This window comes from Musca domestica, unplaced genomic scaffold, assembly GCF_030504385.1.
Source record: "Musca domestica strain aabys unplaced genomic scaffold, Musca_domestica.polishedcontigs.V.1.1 69, whole genome shotgun sequence".
Classification (NCBI taxonomy): Eukaryota; Metazoa; Arthropoda; class Insecta; order Diptera; family Muscidae; genus Musca; species Musca domestica.
Window position 1 is genome coordinate 3,552,756 of NW_026712380.1, and position 21,361 is coordinate 3,574,116.

Below are 21,361 nucleotides of genomic sequence, written 5' to 3' on the forward strand. Positions count from 1 at the left end.
TCCATTAAACCGCGAATATTTTAAATCCCTGCGTAATCACAAATAGACGAACAGGTCAATCCTGACCGGTACGTAGATGCCGATAGTAAATATTTCGGATATATAGCGAAATATATGCAATGTATATATACAAAGGAAGGGGGATGTTAGCTAAAATGCTTATATCTCAATAATGACTGGACCGATGTTGACAAATTTTGTCAATCCAGAATGCTCTCGTGGCATAAAAGGATAAAATCTAAAACAATGCATAAAAAGACGCCTGTAATGATGTTAACATAGATTTTTTAGTATTTTATGACATATTTTTATTTTTTCATATTTTTTATCGCATGCGATTTTTTCAATTTGACTTAAAATATTAAAATGTACACATTATAATATTTGTTCACTTTACAACACAGGTTGGGGATATTGTATACACATTGCAATTATCGTCCGATCCTCACGAAAAGGGTACGGTTAGGCTCAGAATGGCTAGGCCTATTGTTTTCAAAGATGTCCGCAATATATTTTGGGGTTAGAAATTGACCAACAATGTATTTTATAGCCGTTATAATACAAATAGAAACCAAAGGATACAAAACCTCGCATGAAGTTAGAGTTTAGGACTCTGAGTAGAATGGACCACTACTTTGTGTAAAAAATACCAGCATTACTTACAGGTGATATCCGACTATAGCCAAATATCGTAGACTAGAAAATCATATAGCTGAGTCTAAATTTGGAGATTCAGAGGGGCCTCTTGCTTTTGGAGATGTTTCAAATGAACCAAAAACAGAAAAAAAAAATCCTTATACACAATTGAAGCCATTCGACATGCCTGGGAAGAGCGATAAGGACAGGGAAGAATTCTAGCATTTTTGCACAAGAACTAACAACACGACATATTTCGTAAATATTGGGCAAATATTCTTGTTCAAAATGCTAAGGGTAATATCTGTGCAGTGCTCCGTGACATAGTTTCAAAAGCGAAATCTTCCAAAATGGATTAGGACATAAGAGGGCTTCTAGCATATCGTTGAGTTGTAGGGTATCACATGGTCGGCCCCGCACGACTATAGCCTTTGCTTACTTGTTTTAATATAAGAAGGTAGCCTAGACACATGGAGGTGGTTTCGGAAATGTGGACTCTAATTGTACGAAAAGTACTGAATGCTAGGTACTAGGTACTATTTTCCGTACGAAAAGTACTGAATGGTACTATATTTTGTATTGTGTGAAGGGATAGAGTTGAAATTGTGAAATTTAAAGTTAAGGTATCTGGAATTGAGAAAGAAGCTGGGTTTGGAAATGTTTACTTCATGTGCAGGATAGGTACTTTATTTGGTAAAATTTGGTATTGGGTGAAGGAATAGAGCTGGAATCCTGAAATTTGATATAAATGTCAATGTTAGGGTTTGTAATTGTAATATCGAGATTGTTTTGGAAATGTCTACTATAATTGTTCGAAAATGACTAAATGCTACTAAATTCGGAATTGGACGAAAAACAGGAATCCTGCAATTTTATCGAATATGGATGTCGCTGTTCGTGTCTGTGCTTAAGAGAAGGACCTGGTTTTGGATTATAATTCTAGTAAATTTGGTAATGCGATTTTTTTTGCAAACGCGTACTATAAATGTACGAAAACTACTAAATTCTATTAATTTTAAATCACTTTTGGTGTCTAAGATGGAGAATTGCAGATTGTTTTGGACATGCGTACAAAATGTTACTAAATTTTGGTATTGGGTAAAGGGAAAAAGCTGCTAATCGATATTGAGTTCACTGTCGGTTCCTAGGGTATACAAATGGAGACGTTGAATTAGTTTCGACAGTTTTTATGCTCCCCACATGGTCAGAGAGGCATGGCTATAATGAATCCTAATGTCCTGCAACTCATTTCGTCCAAAGAGACAAAAGGTCTGAATCAGTTTTCCTTTGAGCCATATTATTATTATATATGTGAGGGAGAGGGCAATTTTTAATGAGCTTAAAAATATAGAATGTCCTCTGTAGGTCTTCCAGAGATAGACGATCGATAGAAGACCCACATCATATTTTATACCCTCAGCCATATGGCTATTATGTGATACCGCCATTTCAGGACATTTGGAGACAATCTAGGGGTGTCCGTCTATTTGTCTTTCTGGTGAGCACGTTAACTCTCCAAGGGAGTATCCGATTTGGCCAAAACTTGATGCATCGTAAAATTATTGCCAAACTTAGATCGAGTTCGGAGATAGGCAATATCGGTCCACTCCTTCTGGTATCTCTCCTAAAAAGATCAAAATTTTCAGAGAAAATAATTTTCGTATAAAACAAGAAAGGAAGTTTAGTCTAAACTTTGCAAATCCTAATTTTTATACCAGTGCTATGCCAGGTGCGAAAATGGACTATATTGATTCACTTAATTCTGTACCTCCTACGCGAAGGGTCAAAATTGAGAATATAAACCACTCTTATAAAAATCGAAATAACATTCGATTCTCTTTGAATTTCACACATATCAACATTTCTAACAACGCAAGATCAGGTGTGAAGATAAGATATATCGATCCAGTCCTCTTGATACCCACAAAGGGGTTAAAATGCTGAAATGTCCATAAAAAGCAAATTCAGCATCTGATTCTCTTTAGATTTCACACATCCCAATATTTTTACTAACACAAGATATGGTGTGAACATGATAGCTAACATCCTACTCTTTCTGGTACGTCCCCCAAAGGATCACAACTTTATATACTTACAGGGTGAGATAAAAAAATTGCAACAAAGTCAAACTCCATAGTTTTTACATTTTATTGAATTAAAGCAAAAAATTTCGGAAACAACAACAAATTTTAAAATAGGTTTAGATTTGTTCGAATTGGTCACCTTTGGCACGAATTACGACCTTCAAAGGGAGAATGAAACCGTCGCACGCTGCCCGAATGTTGCTCTGCGGTATTTTGGTCCATTCCCAGCGAAGTGCTTGCTTGAGGTTATCGACACTTTGGCAACGGATTGGTATCCGGAGATTTTGGTGGCCATTGTGCGCTGGAAATGAAGCGAGGAACCTCATTGTGTAACCATTCTTGGGTGGTGCGAGCTGAGTGCGAGAAAATTTTTGCGTGCCCAAGGCTTTCACATTTTCAACTGACCTCTTTGGCATTTTTATACCTCATTTTTTATACCCTACACCACAAGGTGGTCAGGGTATTATGTATTTGTGCATTTGTTTGTAACAGGCAAAAGGAAACGAGATAGACCCATAGTTCCTTTTGATGATCTGCATAGAATCACATTCTGAGTCGATTTATGCATGTCCGTCCGTCTGTCCATGTATTTTTGTAAACAAAGTACAGTTCGCATTTAATGCCCTATCCAGATGAAATTTTGCACAAATCATTTGTTTGGCCCAAGGAGGAACCCTGAAATTGGAGATAATCGGTCAAAATTTAGATATAGCTCCCATATATATTTTTGTCCGATTTGCTTTTTATTGTGCACCCAACGTGTAATATCAGTCCGGATAGTATGGAATTTTGCACGTACGATCAGATTGGACCTGAAAATAAGTAAGCCAAATTTGATCGAAATCGGTTCAGATATAGCTATAGCTCCCATATATATTGTTCATCCGATTTGTTATTTTTGTCCTCCGCAGCCGTAATATGCACTCTGTAACAACAATATTTGGGAAAATTTATCAAATACAGCTCAGAAATACATTTGCTAAATTTTATCGAGATCGGTTCAGATTTGGATATATCCCCCATATATATTTGTATCCGATTTCAAATTAATTGTGCGCCAAATGGGCAATACAATTCCGAATTTAAGATATACAAAAGCTTCGGCATATTTAGTCCTTTGAACTTTAAATTATAATTATAATCATAGCGTGTATGATTGAATTCTCCCATAAAAACTTTTAATTGTTATGCGCAGCTCTACTAAATTAGCAAAGTGGTGGACTTTAAGACTTTCTTTAATGGTTTTTGTTTACAAACTGCTGGACAACAAATGTTTTCTCATCGAAAAAAACAAAGAAAACCAGTTCACCACTTTCGGCCAAGCGAAGCAACTCTTTAGCTCTTTTGAGTCTGCTGCGGTGTAAGTTCTTGCATTTTTTTGAATTTCAATGGCTTTACCCCGAGCACATTTTTCAGTATTTGCCGAATGGAATATTGCAATATGTTCAGCTTCGATCAAGTCGCTTCTTTACTTTTCGAACCATTTCTGCTGATGGTGCTGTTTTCTTCCGTCCACTTCCTTGACGTCGGTCTGCGCTACCAGTATCAGGGTAACGAGCGATGGTACGAGACACAAACGATTTATTTACATTTAAATGCTGGAGTGCTCTAATGATAGCCACTTAGCTTCTCCAGCCAAATATAAAAAATCACACTATCACGCTTGAGTTCCATCACGAATAACTTTTTTTTCTGAAAATGCAGTCACTGGAATAATTTTAGCATCTGTCGGACGAGTGGCTTAGAAATGACAGCAGTCTGAAGGTGGTTGCAGTTTTTTCATCTCAAACTGTATATCTCTCATAACTTGTCATTAAGTTTCAACATATCAATGTATATTTAAATAAATGGAAAATAGTTGAAGGTATACATCCACCAGCAAAACCGTCTGATACCTTTTAATTTGTTTTACAGTGATGATCGAAATTATGCGCCCAATTCGATTAAAAACGTTCTAAAACCGATTTCTATGAAACATCTATTGGTCCATATTTTATATATCCCCTCTCTCTAGACTTGATGTAATTAATGATGTAATAGTATCTTTACAAAATTCATTGCCAATTAAGGTATCTCCGATTCACTTCCAACTCACCATTCTTCACACAACCCGTTGCCATAGCATTGAAAAGATCTGCCGATATGTGCCACAGTAACCAATGATAACTGGGCCGGAGCATAGAGAGCAAACGACAGAGAGAAAAAAAGACAGCGAACAGTGAAACCGAGGCACTGCAATGATAATGTCGCAAAAAACAGACAACAACAACAACTGGGAGATATCCAGTGTCGGAACGAATGTTTGCCTGTCTGGATGCAGTTCATCACTTGAACAATACTTTACCAGTCAAAGTGGATGTAGTGTCTGTCCGCCGGGTAGTTGTTTTTGTTGGTATTGTTGTTCCATTGTTAGTTAGTTACAGCTAGGTTTTTTTTCTCACTCTCTGCTCTTGTCATCGCTGGTATCCTTTCAAAATGTGTGTCAGACAAAATGGCAACGCGGCACGGAAATGTAGAAAATAAATACTGAAGCATTGATGTTGACTGTGTGTCCACGGCAGGTCCGCATCGTGCCGTCGTGACTCAACGAGAGTTCGAGTTGGTGGTCAGTCATTTTTGGGCCAAGTAATGCCAGCTTCACTAAATTCCCAATGAAATGAAACTAACATGGTTTGGAGAAGGATGGAGGGAGGTGTGGGGATTGGGGGCTAATGTAGTTGGTTGCCATGAGGTCATATATTCGCGTTTTTTCTTCTTCTACTTTTCCTTGCCAGCTTTCAATTTTAATTTCATGAACTAATTTTTTTTGCCACTGCACACTAGGTCAAATGACCACTTTTTCTGTGCGAAAGTCGAATTTCGTAAGGGCGATTTTACACTGATCATTGATTCCACCATGTAGGGAATAGTCCAAAATAACATAAGCTTCACTTTGTTTTTGTAAAATGTCAAACACCGCTTGACAGCAATCAATCAAAGTTACACATGTAACACGTTATTGAAAGACTGTTTGCGCAGCCTATTATTTTCTAAAGTTTCAAATGCTTGTTTTTCATCCAGTTGAAATAAATGACGGAAATTTTGAAATGGAAGACAAAATTAATAGTGAGTACTTATGTCCCAGGTATTAAAAAGTGTAGATATTGTTTATTTACAAAAATAAATGCTGACTTATTTACATAACCTCAAATTTGTTTGAGTGATTTTAAATTACGAGTTCATGTAAGCTTTACAAATTTCGGCGAATTTCGGCAGACAAAAAGTAAATAGAAATGATTCAATTAAGATGTAGTTATTTGATTCTACTTTAGTATAAAACGCACCTTTTAGCGCTTTTCAAGAAAAATCGTTTTTTCTAGGTTACCATGCTATAACAAAATGAGAGTTGTTTGAAGTTTGACTGCATGAATGTTCGCAAAAGGACAAGCTTAGCAAGCTGTTGTCAACTTTGTCATGAACAAAATTGGTGCTGACGATATTTCCGAAGATTCAATGAAATTCTGGAAAGAAAAAACGCGTTTGTTCTGCAAATCTTTAACATCAAAATACGAAAAATATGGAAAAATATTGGGAAGAATGCTGACAAATTTAGATTGGAAAACTGTGTTTGGCTTACGGATAAAATTAATTTCGAAATTAAAAAGCAAACTGCAAAAGTCAATTCTTCGGCTGTTGGTCACCCAAAAGCTCAATTTTGCAACAAAAGTGAATATGGAAAAATAAAAGAAGCATTCGAGCTTTCAAACTCAATAAACAACGAAACAAACTTACTAGTACGTGCAGCAGCAACATCGTTCTAAAAGAAAGTTTAGCATGCCCAACTAGGCCCTCAAAAATAAAAAAGATATGTGCTGAAACCAATACAAAGCCAATTTTATTTTCTGCAGATGAGACATTAGCTTTTTTTTGGAAAATAATTTTACAAAGGACCAATATAATGCATTACGCCGCGAAAGTAGATTAAGAAACTGAAATTATAGTACTTTTCTCATTACTTACTCAAGATGGTGATTATGTGACTAATTTTAAGGAGGAGGGGGAGATGACTGCTGGTATTTTAAAATGCAGTTGTGGTAGAAAAAATCGGTTAATAACTAATGTCAAAAATCAAACTGATTGCACAATGTATTCTAAAACCACTCGAGCACCTACATTTATCACTAGGACTATTTAAAAAATTGGCGGAAAAGTCTGGTTTATGTATTGTAAATCATGTATTTTTTGTTTAATTTACTGATTTTACACTTTCTTTAACGCTTGCCTTCATTTTAGTTTGAAATAGTACAATATTTTAGTTGTAATTAATTTCGCACAGAAAAAGTGGTCATTTGACCTAGTGTGCACTGGTATCTCTTGAAATTTTTATGTGGCTTACATTAGTCCATTTGTTGTCCTGTTTGTGGTTAATGTTAGGCATAAAGTTTGTTTAAATTCTTTTAGTAAAAAAATGCTTGACTTTACATGCTTAAATCAATTTTATTAAAGTAATTATCTGCTCACTCCTTTTTGCCTTTATATTTAATTTTTTTTTCTTTTATGGTCCCTTCCCTAACTTTCATGCCTTGGGGATATGTGGAACTCTTTGGTGGGGGAAAAGAAAAACTTTATAATTCAATAAGTGATTTTTACCCGCTTATCTGCACATTAAGCTTCTCCCCCCACCCATATTCCCTTTCCATATATTTATGTAATAATACAGCAACAACAAAACCCCTATAAAATAACAATTTAATTAATTGTCACAACAAGAGGCAGCATGTTGTTGAAATGAAAATTTGTAACGGAACAATCATATTCCACGCTTTAATATTGGCTAGGAACATGGGTAAGAGATTGACATGCTCTCTCCATCTCTCGCTTTCGCTCTTCTAACTATTGTCCTTCGGTAGCAATTTTTGTGTGTCCTTTGTGTATCAAATACAACGGCAGAGGTCGATGTTGTTTTGCTCGTCTTTGTTGCGTAGTTGTGTTAATATCTGGCATTCAACAACGCATCATTGACATGTGACACAGTGGGTTCTTTTCTCCTTCTTGGCAGAATGAGTGAGCGAGATATATCCCATTATCACAGCAGATCTTGAGTAAGTCAAACTATTTTGCGTTTATAAACTTCAGTATAATTCAACATGTTGTGGTACCAGAGGGGGAGGTAGCAGAAGGAGTGAACCGATGTATCTTCGCACCAGATTCAGTGTTCAAAAAATATTACGATATGTGAAATTTATTTTACTATTTTATAAGAATTGCCGAGTTTAAAAGAAATTGGATGCTCATTTCGCATTTATGAACTTCACGATAATTCAACATGTTAAGGTACCAGAGGGGGAGGTACCAGAAGGAGTAGACCGATGTATCTTCGCACCAGATCTTGTGTTCAAATTTATAAAAGTTACAAATGTTGAGTTTAAAAGAAATTGGATGCTCATTTCGCATTTATGAACTTCGCGATAATTCAACATGTTGAGGTACTAGAGTGGACCGATGTATCTTCGCACCAGATCTTGTGTTCAAATTTACAAATGTTGACCCTTCGTGGGGGAGGTGCCAGAAGGAGTGTTCCCATATGGTTCATCTTCACTCCAGGTCTTGCTTTAATAAAAATATTGAGATGTGTGAAATTTTAAGGGTATTGGTTGCTAAATTCTCGTTTTATGATCATTTTTATACCCACCACCAAAAAAGGTATGGAGGGTATATTAAGTTCGTCATTCCGTTTGTAACTCATCGAAATAATCATTTAAACCCAACAAAGTATATATATTCTTGATCAGCGTAAAATTCTAAGACGATTTAGCCCTGTCCGTCCGTCTGTCCGTCTGTTGTAATCACGCTACAGTCTAAACGAATTAAGATAGAAAGCTAAAATTTTGCACATATCTCTCTTTTGTCTGCAGGCAGGTCAAGTTCGAAGATGGGCTATATCGGTCCACGATATCGTATATACCCCATATAACTGTACCCCCCGATATTCGGTATTTTGATGATGCTAGCCACATTTTTCAATGGAATTGTCTTAAAATCCACACAAGTAGTTCCTTGTGAGTATTTTACCCCCTGAGAGAGAATTATCTATACAGGTCCACGATATCGTATATCCCCCATATAACGGTACCCCCCGATATTCGGTATTTTTATGATTTTACCCACATTTTCCATCGGAATTGTCTGAAAATCCACACAAGGAGTTCCTTGTGGGTACTTTATACCTCGGCAGAGAATTATCTATATAGGTCCACTATATCGTATAGCGCCCATATAACGGTACCCCCGATATTTGGTATTTTGATGATTTTAACCACATTTTTCAATGGAATTGTCTGAAATTCCACAAAAGGAGTCCCTTGTGGGCATTTTACCAGCTCAAAAAGAATTGGCTATAAATGTCCACGATATCGTATATCCCCCATATAACTGTACCCCCGATATTCGGTATTTTGATGATGTTAGCCACACTTTTCAATGGAATTGTCTTAAAATCCCCACAAGTAGTTCCTTGTGAGTACTTCACCCCCTGAGAGAGAATTGTCTATACAGGTCCACGATATCGTATATCCCCCATATAACGGTACCCCCCGATATTCGGTATTTTTATGATTTTACCCACATTTTTTATCGGAATTGTCTGAAAATCCACACAAGGAGTGCCTTGTGGGTACTTTATACCTCGGCAGAGAATTATCTATATAGGTCCACGATATCGTATAGCCCTCATATAACGGTACCCCCGATATTCGGTATTTTGATGTTTTAGCCATATTTTTCAACGGACAGAGAATTCTCTATATAGGTTAACGAAAACGTATAGCTCCCATATAACGATCCACACAAGGAGTTCCTTGTGAGTACTTTACACGCAGATTGTCTTTATAGGTCCACAATATCGTATATTCCCCCATATCGGCACCTTCCTATATTAGATATTTTAAAGATTTTAAAAGAACTATTAATCGATTTTATTTTTTTTTTTTTTTGAAAATTTTCTAATTCGTTCCAAATGGTGGAGGGTATTCAAAGTTCGGCCCGGCCGAACTTACTGCTTTTTTACTTGTTGTCATTGAAAATGTTGTCCCTTTTTAGGGGAGGTACCTGAAGGAGTGGGCGAATATCCACCATGTACCCAACAGATCTTGTGTAAGTGGAACTATTGGGATGTGCCAAGTTTGAAAGGAATTGGATGTTCATTTTGCGTTTTACGGACTTCATGGATTTTCAAATTTTTGACCCGTTGTGGGGGAGGTACCAAAAGGTGTGCACCGATATATCCCGTCTTCGCACCAGGCCTTTTTATTATTATTATTATATTATTATTACCCATCTCCGAACTATATGTACCAAGCTCGAACCAAATCGAATACTCCCTTCGAAAATTATCGTGCGCACCAGCCAGCCAGACGGATGGACAGCCCTACATTGACTCTTAATGTTCTGAAGTGGATTTGGTCCAAAGAAACCTAGGGTCTAAACCCGTTATTTCGATTAGGCGCGTTTTGGTCGTGTTAAATGATCTAGCCATATGAAGTAATATCCTTAAAAATTGTCTTAAATCAGGAAAAGTGTAGAAATAGTTGGGATGCATTTTATAAAACACAATATTTTGTCTTTAAAATCTGCAAAGCCTGTTTCTACTCTCATGACTCATTTTTGTAATAAGACATTTTTTTTATACCTTGACTTCTTGGCTACAGACGGTAGCCATGAAAATAAAGGACTCTCTTTGGACGAAATCTGTTTCAGGACATTTGGAATCGATCTAGCCATTTAAGGCTATCCGCCCGGCCGGCTAGTCAGCAACCCTCAAAAAGAACATTCGCTTTGATCCAAACTTAGTGTCTCGCAATATTTCTATCAAATTCAGATCTAGTTCGGATATGTGTACAATTGGGTCACTTTTTATACCCTACACCACAAGGTGGTCAGGGTATTATGTATTTGTACATTTGTTTGTAACAGGCAAAAGGAAACGAGATAGACCCATAGCTCCTTTTGATGATCTGCATAGAATCACATTCTGAGTCGATTTATGCATGTCCGTCCGTCCGTCTGTCCATGTATTTTTGTAAACAAAGTACAGTTCGCATTTATTGTCCTATTCAGATGAAATTTTGCACAAATCATTTGTTTGGCCCAAGGACGATCCCTATTGAAATTGGAGATAATAGGTCAAAATTTAGATATAGCTCCCATATATATCTTCGTCCGATTTGCCTAGTATTGTGCACCAAACGTGTAATATCAGTCCGGATAGTATGGAATTTTGCACGTACGATCAGATTGGACCTGAAAATAAGTAAGCCAAATTTGATCGAAATCGGTTCAGATATAGCTATAGCTCCCATATATATTGTTCATCCGATTTGTTTTTTTGTCCTCCGCTGCCGTAATATGCACTCTGTAACAACAATATTTGGGGAAATATATCGAATACAGCTCAGAAATACATTTGCTAATTTTTATCGAAATCGGTTCCGATTTGGATATAGCTCCCATATATAACTTCGTCCGATTTACCTTTGATTGTCCACAAAACGTCTAATATTTGCCCAAATTGAAAAATGAAATTTTGTACTTACTACCGAATTGAGTCTAGAAGCTAGTATGTCAAATTTGGTGGAGATCGGTTCAGATATAGCTATAGCTCCCATGTATACTGTTCATCCGATTTGTCAGCCGCCCGACTTTAAGACTTTCTTTACTGGTTAATATTGGGTCACAAATAGGTAGTAAAATTCTATACCAAATAATTTTGTGGAGTATTTCGACTTGCTGCGATTCCGTTTAGAAGGAGTTTTTAACCATATTACCGAAGACACTATATACCTAAAACCATCGGATTCCAAGGAATAGTAATCCGAAAATTTCCCAAAGTTTGAAGAAGGGGGAAACCGGTCCCTCTATTTTGGTTACATTTTGATGTAAACTTCCATCAACTACTACATTTTCGCAGTAATTGAAAAAAGTAAGCAAAGGCTATAGTCCAAATCTATTTTGGAAGATTTCGCTTATGAAATTATGTCATAGAGCACTGCACCCAGATATTACCCTTCTGTCGCACTCCGTTGTGTTGATAGTTGTTGTGGTCCATTTTCAGGAAAATATAATCCAATGGTCATACAAAATGCTAGACTTCTTCGCTGTATTTAACTCTCTTCTCATGCAAAATTCCGTGACGATTGGTTTCAATTGTGTAATCAGGAAATTTTTTCTGTTTTTGGTTCTCTTAAACCCCTTAAATATTTTGCGATCGTCTCCAAAAGCATAAGGCGCCTATGTATCTGAAAATTTAGACCCATCTATATGATATGCTCATCTATGATATTTGGCTATATTCGTCAATGAAATCAGAATAAATAAAAAGCCAACTGCAAAATCAGGACATTTTTCAGTTTTTGGTGCATTTCAACCCCTAATTATTTTGCGATCATCCAGCAATAGGCTTCTATTCTGACCATACCCCCACTTTCATTTTCTAATTCGTGAGAATCGGGCCAAAATTGCGACTTGTAGCGTTATACAAATTAACATGGACAGACGAACAGACGGATGGACGGACATACATATATAGCTGGATCGACTCAGCTCGGCGAGATTGAAAGATCGATATATACTTTCTTATGTGCGAAACCAATATTTCGAGGTGTTAAATAATTTTTGGCCCAATCAAACTTATAATACCCCCAACACATAGTGTTGTCGGGTATAAAAATTTATATTTCTCGCACAGTGTTATTAAGTTGTCTCCCAATGTGTCCTTTGCTGCTGTGCGTTTTATTACAGCAGTACAAAAATTGCAAGTGGAGCTGAATGTTGTTACAGGAGGGTGGGTGGTGTCTCTAACTCATCTGGGTTATTTCCAAAAGACTTGAGGCACTTAAAATACAAAAAAATGTGTTTCTTTGCCTCTGTCTTCCCGTTTTTGTTGCTCATCTCAGCTGTGGTTGGCAAAGTCTGTCTGCCTGGCTGCCCGCCCGTATTATGCTCCCCAACGAGTGTGTGTGTGTGTGTTTGTGTACGTACACAGTCAATGGCACAGCATGATGTCAAATAGGTTATAAAATCGTTTAAGTTTAAACGCTTGGATCAAATGAGATTTACACGTAATTGTGACCAGTAGCAGAAGCAAAAATAGTAACGTTACACAACAACAACACAAACAAACAAAAACTGTGAAAAGTCGGTTGGATTACTGTACGAATTCAATTTTTGTTGCATCGGTTATTTCTAAGTCTGAGGCGAAAAACCCCAAATCTTAGGATACTTAAATATGTCGAAGTTTTTTTTTTTTTTTTTGTTGGCAGAAATACAATTTTTTTTTTTTGGCAATGCAACTGAGTTCATTGAGGAAATTAGAAAAACACAAGTAACTGTTAAATGGTAAAGACTTAAATTGTTAATATATTAATTATACCCTACAACACTATGTGTTGGGGGTATTATAAGTTTGATAGGGCCAGAATTTATGTAACACCTCGAAATATTGGTTTCCCATATAGGAAAGTATATATGGATCTTCCTAGCTCGCCGAGCTGAGTCGATCTAGCTATGTATGTCCGTCCGTCCGTCTGTCCGTCTGTCCATGTTAATTTGTAATCACGCTACAGGTCGCAATTATGGCCCGATCCTTACGAAATTTTGCACGAAGGTGGGGTTAGGTTCAGAATAGACGCCTATTTCTTTTGGAGATGATCGCCAAATGTTTAGGGGTTGAAATGGACCAAATACTGAAAAAATGTCGGATTTTGCAGTAGCTATACAGGTCGCAATTATAGACCAATCGACGCGGAATTTCGCATGTAGCTAGAGTTTAGGGCGGGGAAGAAGCCTTCCAATTTGGGTGGTCATCGGATAATATTTAGCGGGTAAAATAGACCATATTTTTCATTAAACCGCGAATATTTTAAATCCCTGCGAAATCACAAAGCCATGACAAGGTTACTTCTGATCTCTACATTGATGTTAACATCCAACAAATCGGATATATAGCAAAATATGTGCGATATATACTTATGTCTATCAAAGAAGATACGCTTGAAAAATCTCTTATATGTCGAGAACGGCTGAACTGATTTCGACAGTTCTCATAAATTCAGAATGGCCTCTTGGCAGGAAAGAAAAATCGTCTAAAAAATCGCATAAAAATATCTCTCTAAAGATGAAAATATTGATTTTGTAAAATTTTCTCATATTTCTTTAATTTTGTCATATTTTTGGCATATTTTCATTTTGAATTAAACATTTGGTAATATTTCTACAGCTAACAAAACTAAGTAGTTAGGATATCAGGATATCATATACAGATCGCATTTATGGCCCGATCCTTACGAAATTTTGCATGGGGATCAGATGAGGGTCAGAATAGAAGTCTTCTCTTTTTGGAGATGATCGCCATATGTCAGCAGGTCGTAATTATCGCCCGACCCTCACGCACATTTGAATGGGGATTACCGGACATTGCAAAAGCCAAGCAGTTTTGGATGGCCATCCAAAAATATTCAATGTGTGAATAGCTCGCCAACTTTTGTAGACAAAATACGAAAATGTCCATTCCAGTGACTTTTTGGAGAATTCACAAATGCAGGAAAGACGCACTTCTGACTATTTCGTTAACGCCGATTTCGTTGAAGAATATAGTCAAATGTCTGTATCTCACATAGATGCGTTTCAGTCAAAAAGCAATAATAAATGTTAATCTTTTGCCACTTCTGAGAGATTATAGGTCTTTGGGAAATATTGGTTTCAGATCTAGGAAGACCATTTACGTGCAACATCTACCAATAAATTGGAAATGAGCAAATTAGTATAAGTTGCTATTATTCGAAAATTAGAGAACGAAACCTGATGGTTTCTTTTATTATTTGTCACAATATCTTGTGGAATTCTTTCGAGTATCTCGCCTATGTAAACTGTATCGTTTATTATAGTGTTGTAGGGTATTCAACGGTCGGCCCCGCTCGACTGTAGCCTTTGCTTACTTGTTTTATTATATCTGTAGATAATTTAGTTGTTAGAAATCGTTGAATAAAAACTTACATTCCTAGCTGTGAAACTATTCTAATTATCTGGCCTCCTACACACTCGTATTTATAGCTCCTTATCTATACGCGGAAGTGTCGGGAATCGCAATCCCCGATATTGTACAACACTCGAAGCGAAAGGGAAACCACGCTCTTTCGTCAAAGCCTATACAAAACCAAACGAATCCATAAAAATCATAAAGTGAGCAGCAATTATAAATACGAGTGAGTGAGAGAGTACGATTAATGACGTCACAATGACAACTATAAAGATAAGACTAATACATAAATATACAATTGCGAAAGAAAGAAAAGTAAGTATAGATCATCGATTTTCAAAATAAAAATAGTTTCATCCTGTTCAAAAGAAGCCCATTTAGTCCAAATATCGTGCATCGTAATATGTGAATCACGCTAAAGTCAGATACGAAAATGAAAAACTGTAAATTTCCGCCACCATTCGGAAGAAATTTGCAATTTTTCGAAAAAAAAATCCGTTGAAAAATACTGCTAAACTCATAAAAAAAAACGAATTACCGTTACATTGGGATCTAAACGAGGATGTGGACATACATAGCCAATTTTTCCATAGGCTATTACAATATTAAAATACAAAACTTAAAGCAATTCCGTAAATAATTTGGCATTAAAATAACGAATATAGGGAGATATAAGGCGTGGACCTCCTGGCCACAGGCGGTAGTGCCCATTAGGAACTTCAAATACGAAATTTGAAACAATTCCGCTGAATAATGTCGCTAAAGTCATAAAAATACCGAATATAGGGAGGTACCGTTATATGGTATGTATAGCCCGAAAATGTTTATCTGTATAGCCAAATTTAGCCAATATTGTCCATTTGGTATCGGACCTAAATACATATTATATAAGTATTGCGACGTCCCAGGTTTGGACTATAGAAGAAACCGTCGGATCGCTACCATCTTTATAACAGATCTTGTGTTGATAGAAATATTGAGATGCACCAAGTCTGAAAGGAATATGAGCTTTATGGATATTCAAAATTTTAACCCTTTGTGGGGGAGGTACCAGAGGGAGTGCGCCAATATATATCACAGCAGATCTTGTGTTAGTAAAAATAATGGGATGTGTGGAATTTGAAGAGAACTGGATACTTATTTCGAATTTAATGATCGTTTTGGTTATTCAAAACTTTGACCCTTTGTGGGGGGCGGATGATATACCAGAAGTAATGGTCCTATCTCTACCATCTTTATAACAGATCTGGTGTTGATGGAAATATTGAAATTTACCAAGTTTGAATAAAATCGGATGTTAATTTCGCATTTGAGGAGCTTCATAGATATTCAAAATTGAAATTGACCCTTTGTGGGGGAGGTACCAAAAGGAGTGCTCCGATATATCCAATTTTCACAGAAGTTATTGTGTTAGTGAAAATAATGGGATTTGTGAAATTTAAAGAGAACTGGATGCTTATTTCGGATTTAATGATAGTTTTGGTTATTTAAAACTTTGACCCCTTGTGGGGGAGGTACCAGAAGCAATGGTCCGATCTTTACCATCTTTATAACATATCTTGTGTTAATGGAAATATTGAGATTTACAAAGTCTGAATGAAATCGGTTGTTAATTTCGCGTTTTAAAAGTTTTATGGATATTCAAAATTGAAATTGTCCCTTTGTGGGGGAGATACCAGAAGGAGTGCGCGGATATATTCCATCTTCACAGCAGATCATGTGTTAGTAAAAATAATGGGATGAGTGAAATTTGAAGAGAACTGGATGGTCTTTCTGTGCAATAAAAAAATCTTTCGAGAATGTCCACATTTTGTGGGGGAGGTACTTGATGGAGTGGACCGATATTGTCCATTTCAACACATGACCGAGCACTGAAGCAAATAAAAGGATTTGCAAAGTTTGAGCAAAATCGGATTATCCTATCTCTTTCTGTGCAATTAATTATTTTCTTTAAAAATTTGGACATTTTGTATGGGAAGTACCAGAAGGACCGATATTGTCCATCTTCAAACTCGATCTAAGTTTGATAATAATATTACGATGTACCAACTTTGGATCAAATCGCATACTCCCTTCGAGAGTTATCGGGCGCACCAGCCAGACAGACAGACGGGCGGAAGGACGGATGGACATCGCCAGATCGACTCCAAATGTTGGTCCAGAGAGACATAGGGTCTGATACCGTTATTTCGACTAGGCACGTTTTGACCGTATCAAATGATATATACCCTTTGTAGCCATATGGCTGAGGGTATACAAATATATCGGAGCCAAGTTGCACAAAATGGAAACGAGTGTCCCGAAATTCAAATTTGGGCTGATATTAGACATTATTTGCACAATTAACCTGAAATCGGATTAAGAATATACAGGGTGAGATGAAAAAACTGCAATCAACTTAAGACTGCTGTCAATTTGGTAAGAATTTTCCAGAAAAAAGTTATTCGTGATGGAATTAAAGCGTGATAGTGTGATTTCTTTATATTTGGCTGGAAAACCACAAGTGGCTATCATTAGAGCACTCCAGCATTTTAATGTGAATAAACCTTTGGTGTCTCGTACCATCTCTCGTTATCGCAATACTGGTAGAGTAGCCCGACGTCAAGAAAGTGAAAGTGGACGGAAGAAAACAGCAACATCTGCAGAAATGGTTCGCAAAATTAAGAAGCGACTTGATCGAAACCCGCGTCGCAGTGCTCGAAAAATGGCTCGTGAGCTGAACTTATCGAAATGCTCCATTCGGCAAATATTGAAAAATGAGCTCGGGGTAAAACCATTGAAATTCCAAAAAGTGCAAGAACTTTCACCTCAACAGAAAGAAAATAGACTGAAAAGAGCTAAAGAGTTGCTTCGCTTGGCCGAAAGTGGTGAAATGCCGAATTTGGTTTTCTCCGCTCCGAAGAGAAAACATTCGTTGTCCAGCAGTTTGTAAACAAACAAAATGATCGTTTTTACTTGCCAAAGAGGTCAGCTGAAAATGTGCACCTTCGGTTGGCCACCAGAACTCAAGCGCCGGCCATAGTGATGGTGTGGGCCAACACAACAGTCGATGGTCGCTCTTCGCTCATATTAATAATGCCGAATATTATCGCGAAAATATTCTGGATGGTGTATTAAAGCCTTGGGCATGAAAACATTTTGGCCGCAGACCTTGGATATTCCAACTTCTTCCTTCCAGGACTCCATCGCACTCAGCTCGAGCCACCCTAGAATGGTTACAAAATGAGGTTCCTCGCTTCATTTCCAGCGCACAATGGCTACCAAAATCTCCGGATACCAATTCGTTGGACTATTGTGTCTGAAGTATTTTTGGAAAGCAAGGTTGGCACTAAAAATACAAAAGTGTCGATCACCTCAAGCAAGCGCTTTGCCGGGAATGGGCCAAAATAGCGCAGAGCAACAATCGGGCAGCGTGTGACGGTTTCATTGGCCTCTGAAGGCCATAATTCGTGCCAAAGGTGACCAATTCGAAGAAATCTAAACTTATTCTAAAATTTTATGCTATTTCCGACATTTTTAGAAAAATGTAAAAATTATGGCGTTTGACTTTGTTTTTTATCTCACCCTGTAGATCAACTCCAAATGTACTAAAACAATTTTTGGTCCAAAGAAACCTAGGGCTAAAACCCTTATTTCGATGAGGCACGTTTTGGACGTATCAAATGATAGCCATATGGCTAAGGGTATAAAAACTATCATTAAATGTTTAAAAGTGTCTGCACTTCTTAATCTTAATATATCTGCTCTTATTTGATAAACCGATCCTCCCAGTGTTAACTCCCTGACATCCAGTGAAAATCTTGAAAATTTTTAAATTACATACATCTATGAAAAAATCATGCAACCATTAAACCTTTACTCTCCTGACACAGATTTTGTTTTGCAATGTTTTGCTGTCATTGACATCGACATGTTCACCCCACATTTGTTGTTGTTGTTGCTGGTGTTTGCCAACCTGAAGTTCTATGGGTTTGTTTTTCTTATACCGCACAACCTAAACACACAACCTGCCAGTCTAATGATGACATCGTTGTCATGGCTATTGCCCTGTCGCATTCTCATCGTCATCTTCATCATCATCGTCTTTCATTTTTGTTTTTGTTTTTTTGCTAGACTTTAGTCCACAGCCATTGTTTTGTTTGGTTCTGTCGTCTTTCTTTTGTCATTTGTTGTACTTACCTGGCAGCAACAGGTGTTATAATCCATAAATATCCTCCAGTATTACGTTCCATGGTTGAGGTGCAGGGTGGTACAACCGAACGTCGGTAGGGTGTAAATTCCTCCAGATTGGATATTGTTGTTGGTTGTTGTGCAGGTGCTGGAACTTGTCGGAAGTCACGTTGCTGGTGGTGAGCAGCAGCAATATTTGTTGATTGCAGTTGCAACATCTTTTGTTGTTGTTGCAAAAATCTTTGCTGCTGTTGCTGCTGTTGCTGCTGCTGCTGATGCTGTGAAAGACCATTCAATTTACTGAGATTAGTACATGAATTATTCATGCTGGCATTTAGATCACTGGCCACCGACATGGTGCGTCCATTCACACCCATGTGTGTTGGTCCGATTGTGGCGTTGGTGTGACCATGGTCGATGGGCGGGAAACCGGTCGAGGGTATGCTACCGGAAATTGTATTTATAACACCCATCATTTTGCCCTCATTAGTGGTGTCTGGCGGAGTATTGTTGTTTTTCTTCTCCGGGTTGTGTTTTTTGTTATTGTTGTCACTGGCCACTGGTGCCGGTGTTGTTGTTGTTGCAATATTTGTGCTGCTATTGCCAATTGAATTCTGTTTGTGGTTGGAATTTAAAGAAATATGATTGTGGGATGGTTGCTGCTGATGTTGCTGTTGTCGAGCATAGATGTCACCACCATTGGTCGCCGCCACCGAATGCAGTGACAAAGACGATTGCGAAATATTAATGGGATTCCTTGGCAATGTGGCATAGGGTGAATGCAGATACAATTGTGACGTGCCCAGCAGACCACTACTGCTAGCTGGCGTCTCTATGGAAGCGTGTGCCGTCTGTCTGAATTGTTGCTGTTGCTGACGTTGTTGGGAATCATCGCTGGATTTATTTGGTCCGAATGTTTTCAATAGACTTGTCGAAGATACTGATAAAAACGCCGACGTAGACAATGGTGTTGGTGTTGGTGTTGATGCGGCTGTCGCCCCAGCTGCAGCCACTGAAGCTGAGCCATGATTTGAAGTTGCTGATTTCGATGATGCTGATGCTGATGCTGTTATTACTGCAGTCGAGGGATGGTGGTGCGGGTTACCACTGGACTTGACTAATGGCTGCTGGTGACCACTAATATTGCCATTTTGTTGCTGTTGTTGTTGCTGTTTTTGTTTGTGTTGCCTTAACTGGCCTGCGGAAAAATTAGCATTTGCCGTTTTTATATCACCGTTGCCGGGCCCAACTACTACAGCAACTGAGTCTGTGTCAACACTGTGCGAGGATGCCACACGAAAAACATTTGGCACTGAGGGATAATCGCGCATAATTTTGAGTTTATCTTGGCCTCTCCAACACCGTCACCCTCCGGCTTATAGACTAGACGAGGGAGTTTAATAATGAACACAGCTATAATAAAAGGCCCACACGAACAAATACACACACGCGAACACACGCAAAGGGAGAAAAAAACCCGGCTGTGGAATGCTGCGTATGTTTCGCGGGTGGATGGCAAAGCTAGTTTTGTTTGTTTTTTTTTTCACTCCCGTATTAATGACACACTAACACACACGCCGTATGCACAAAAAAGGCCAACGCAAAAAGAAACTAGTTTAAAAAATTATGTAAAGTGCCTCAAAGTATGCACTAATTTTTAGTTTTTGTTTTTTCAAAGTGGTTCAAAGTATGCACTACTTTTGTGAATCTTTTTTCCAATGCGCCGTAATATATGCACGTTTTTTTTTTGCGTAATTAAAGTTTTTTGTTTCTCTGTTTTTCGAAGTCGAGTGGGAAAGATATTTTTTTCGGATTTTGGTTTTTATTTCACTTTTTTGCATAATCGCGATTTCAATGTTTTAATTAGTTTTCTTAATATTTATTGGTTAACTGTTTCTTTTTTTTTTGGAATTATTGCTTTTATAGTTGATTTTCATAATGGATTAATCCTGGAAATAGAAAAAGAAAGGAAATGGTAAAAAATAAAATAAAGCCGAATCGTTTGGAAAATATCGTCAAGACCTTAGCAATATTTAAAACCAGGGGGTATCTTTATAAAAGGGCTGTACCTAGAGTTGTGCCAATCTAGTCGATCGTAGGCACTAGTTTCTTATCTATTTCCGTGGACTCAGGTTTGTATGAAAACTCCGCGTATGAGTAATATAAAATATATGAAATTTATCACTCATACGTTTAGGAATTGGTGTACAGGAAATTTACATTCAACAGAAGAAGTCAATTGTGAAAAAAAAATGTGAGAAGTGCGCCCTCTAAGAACACCATTAAGCGTTTATACGAAAAATTTTCGACTGGTAAGGCTCTTTCTAATCAGAGTCGACCAAGGCGATAAGCCGAGAATATCGCTGCCGTACGAGCCAGTGTTGAGAGGTCCCCAAGAACATCCCAAAAACGCCGTTCTCAGCAGTTAGGCATGGCTCGGTCCACTTTACAACGGATTATT

General features: G+C 37.6%; 1 protein-coding gene across 1 annotated transcript in view; it reads right to left on the reverse strand.

Annotated features, from left to right (window-relative positions):
• LOC101899367 (uncharacterized) overlaps positions 1 to 20,339 on the reverse strand; it is a 134,004-nt gene extending 113,665 nt beyond the window's left edge. The window contains exons 1-3 of the mRNA XM_059129829.1: positions 19,461 to 20,339; positions 19,233 to 19,418; positions 18,910 to 19,073 (exon numbers count right to left, since the gene is read on the reverse strand). Coding sequence (XP_058985812.1) covers positions 18,910 to 19,073; positions 19,233 to 19,418; positions 19,461 to 20,231 — 1,121 coding nt within the window. The 5' untranslated portion in view covers positions 20,232 to 20,339. The remainder of the gene's footprint in view (positions 1 to 18,909; positions 19,074 to 19,232; positions 19,419 to 19,460) is intronic.
• Positions 20,340 to 21,361: the final 1,022 nt, after the last annotated feature.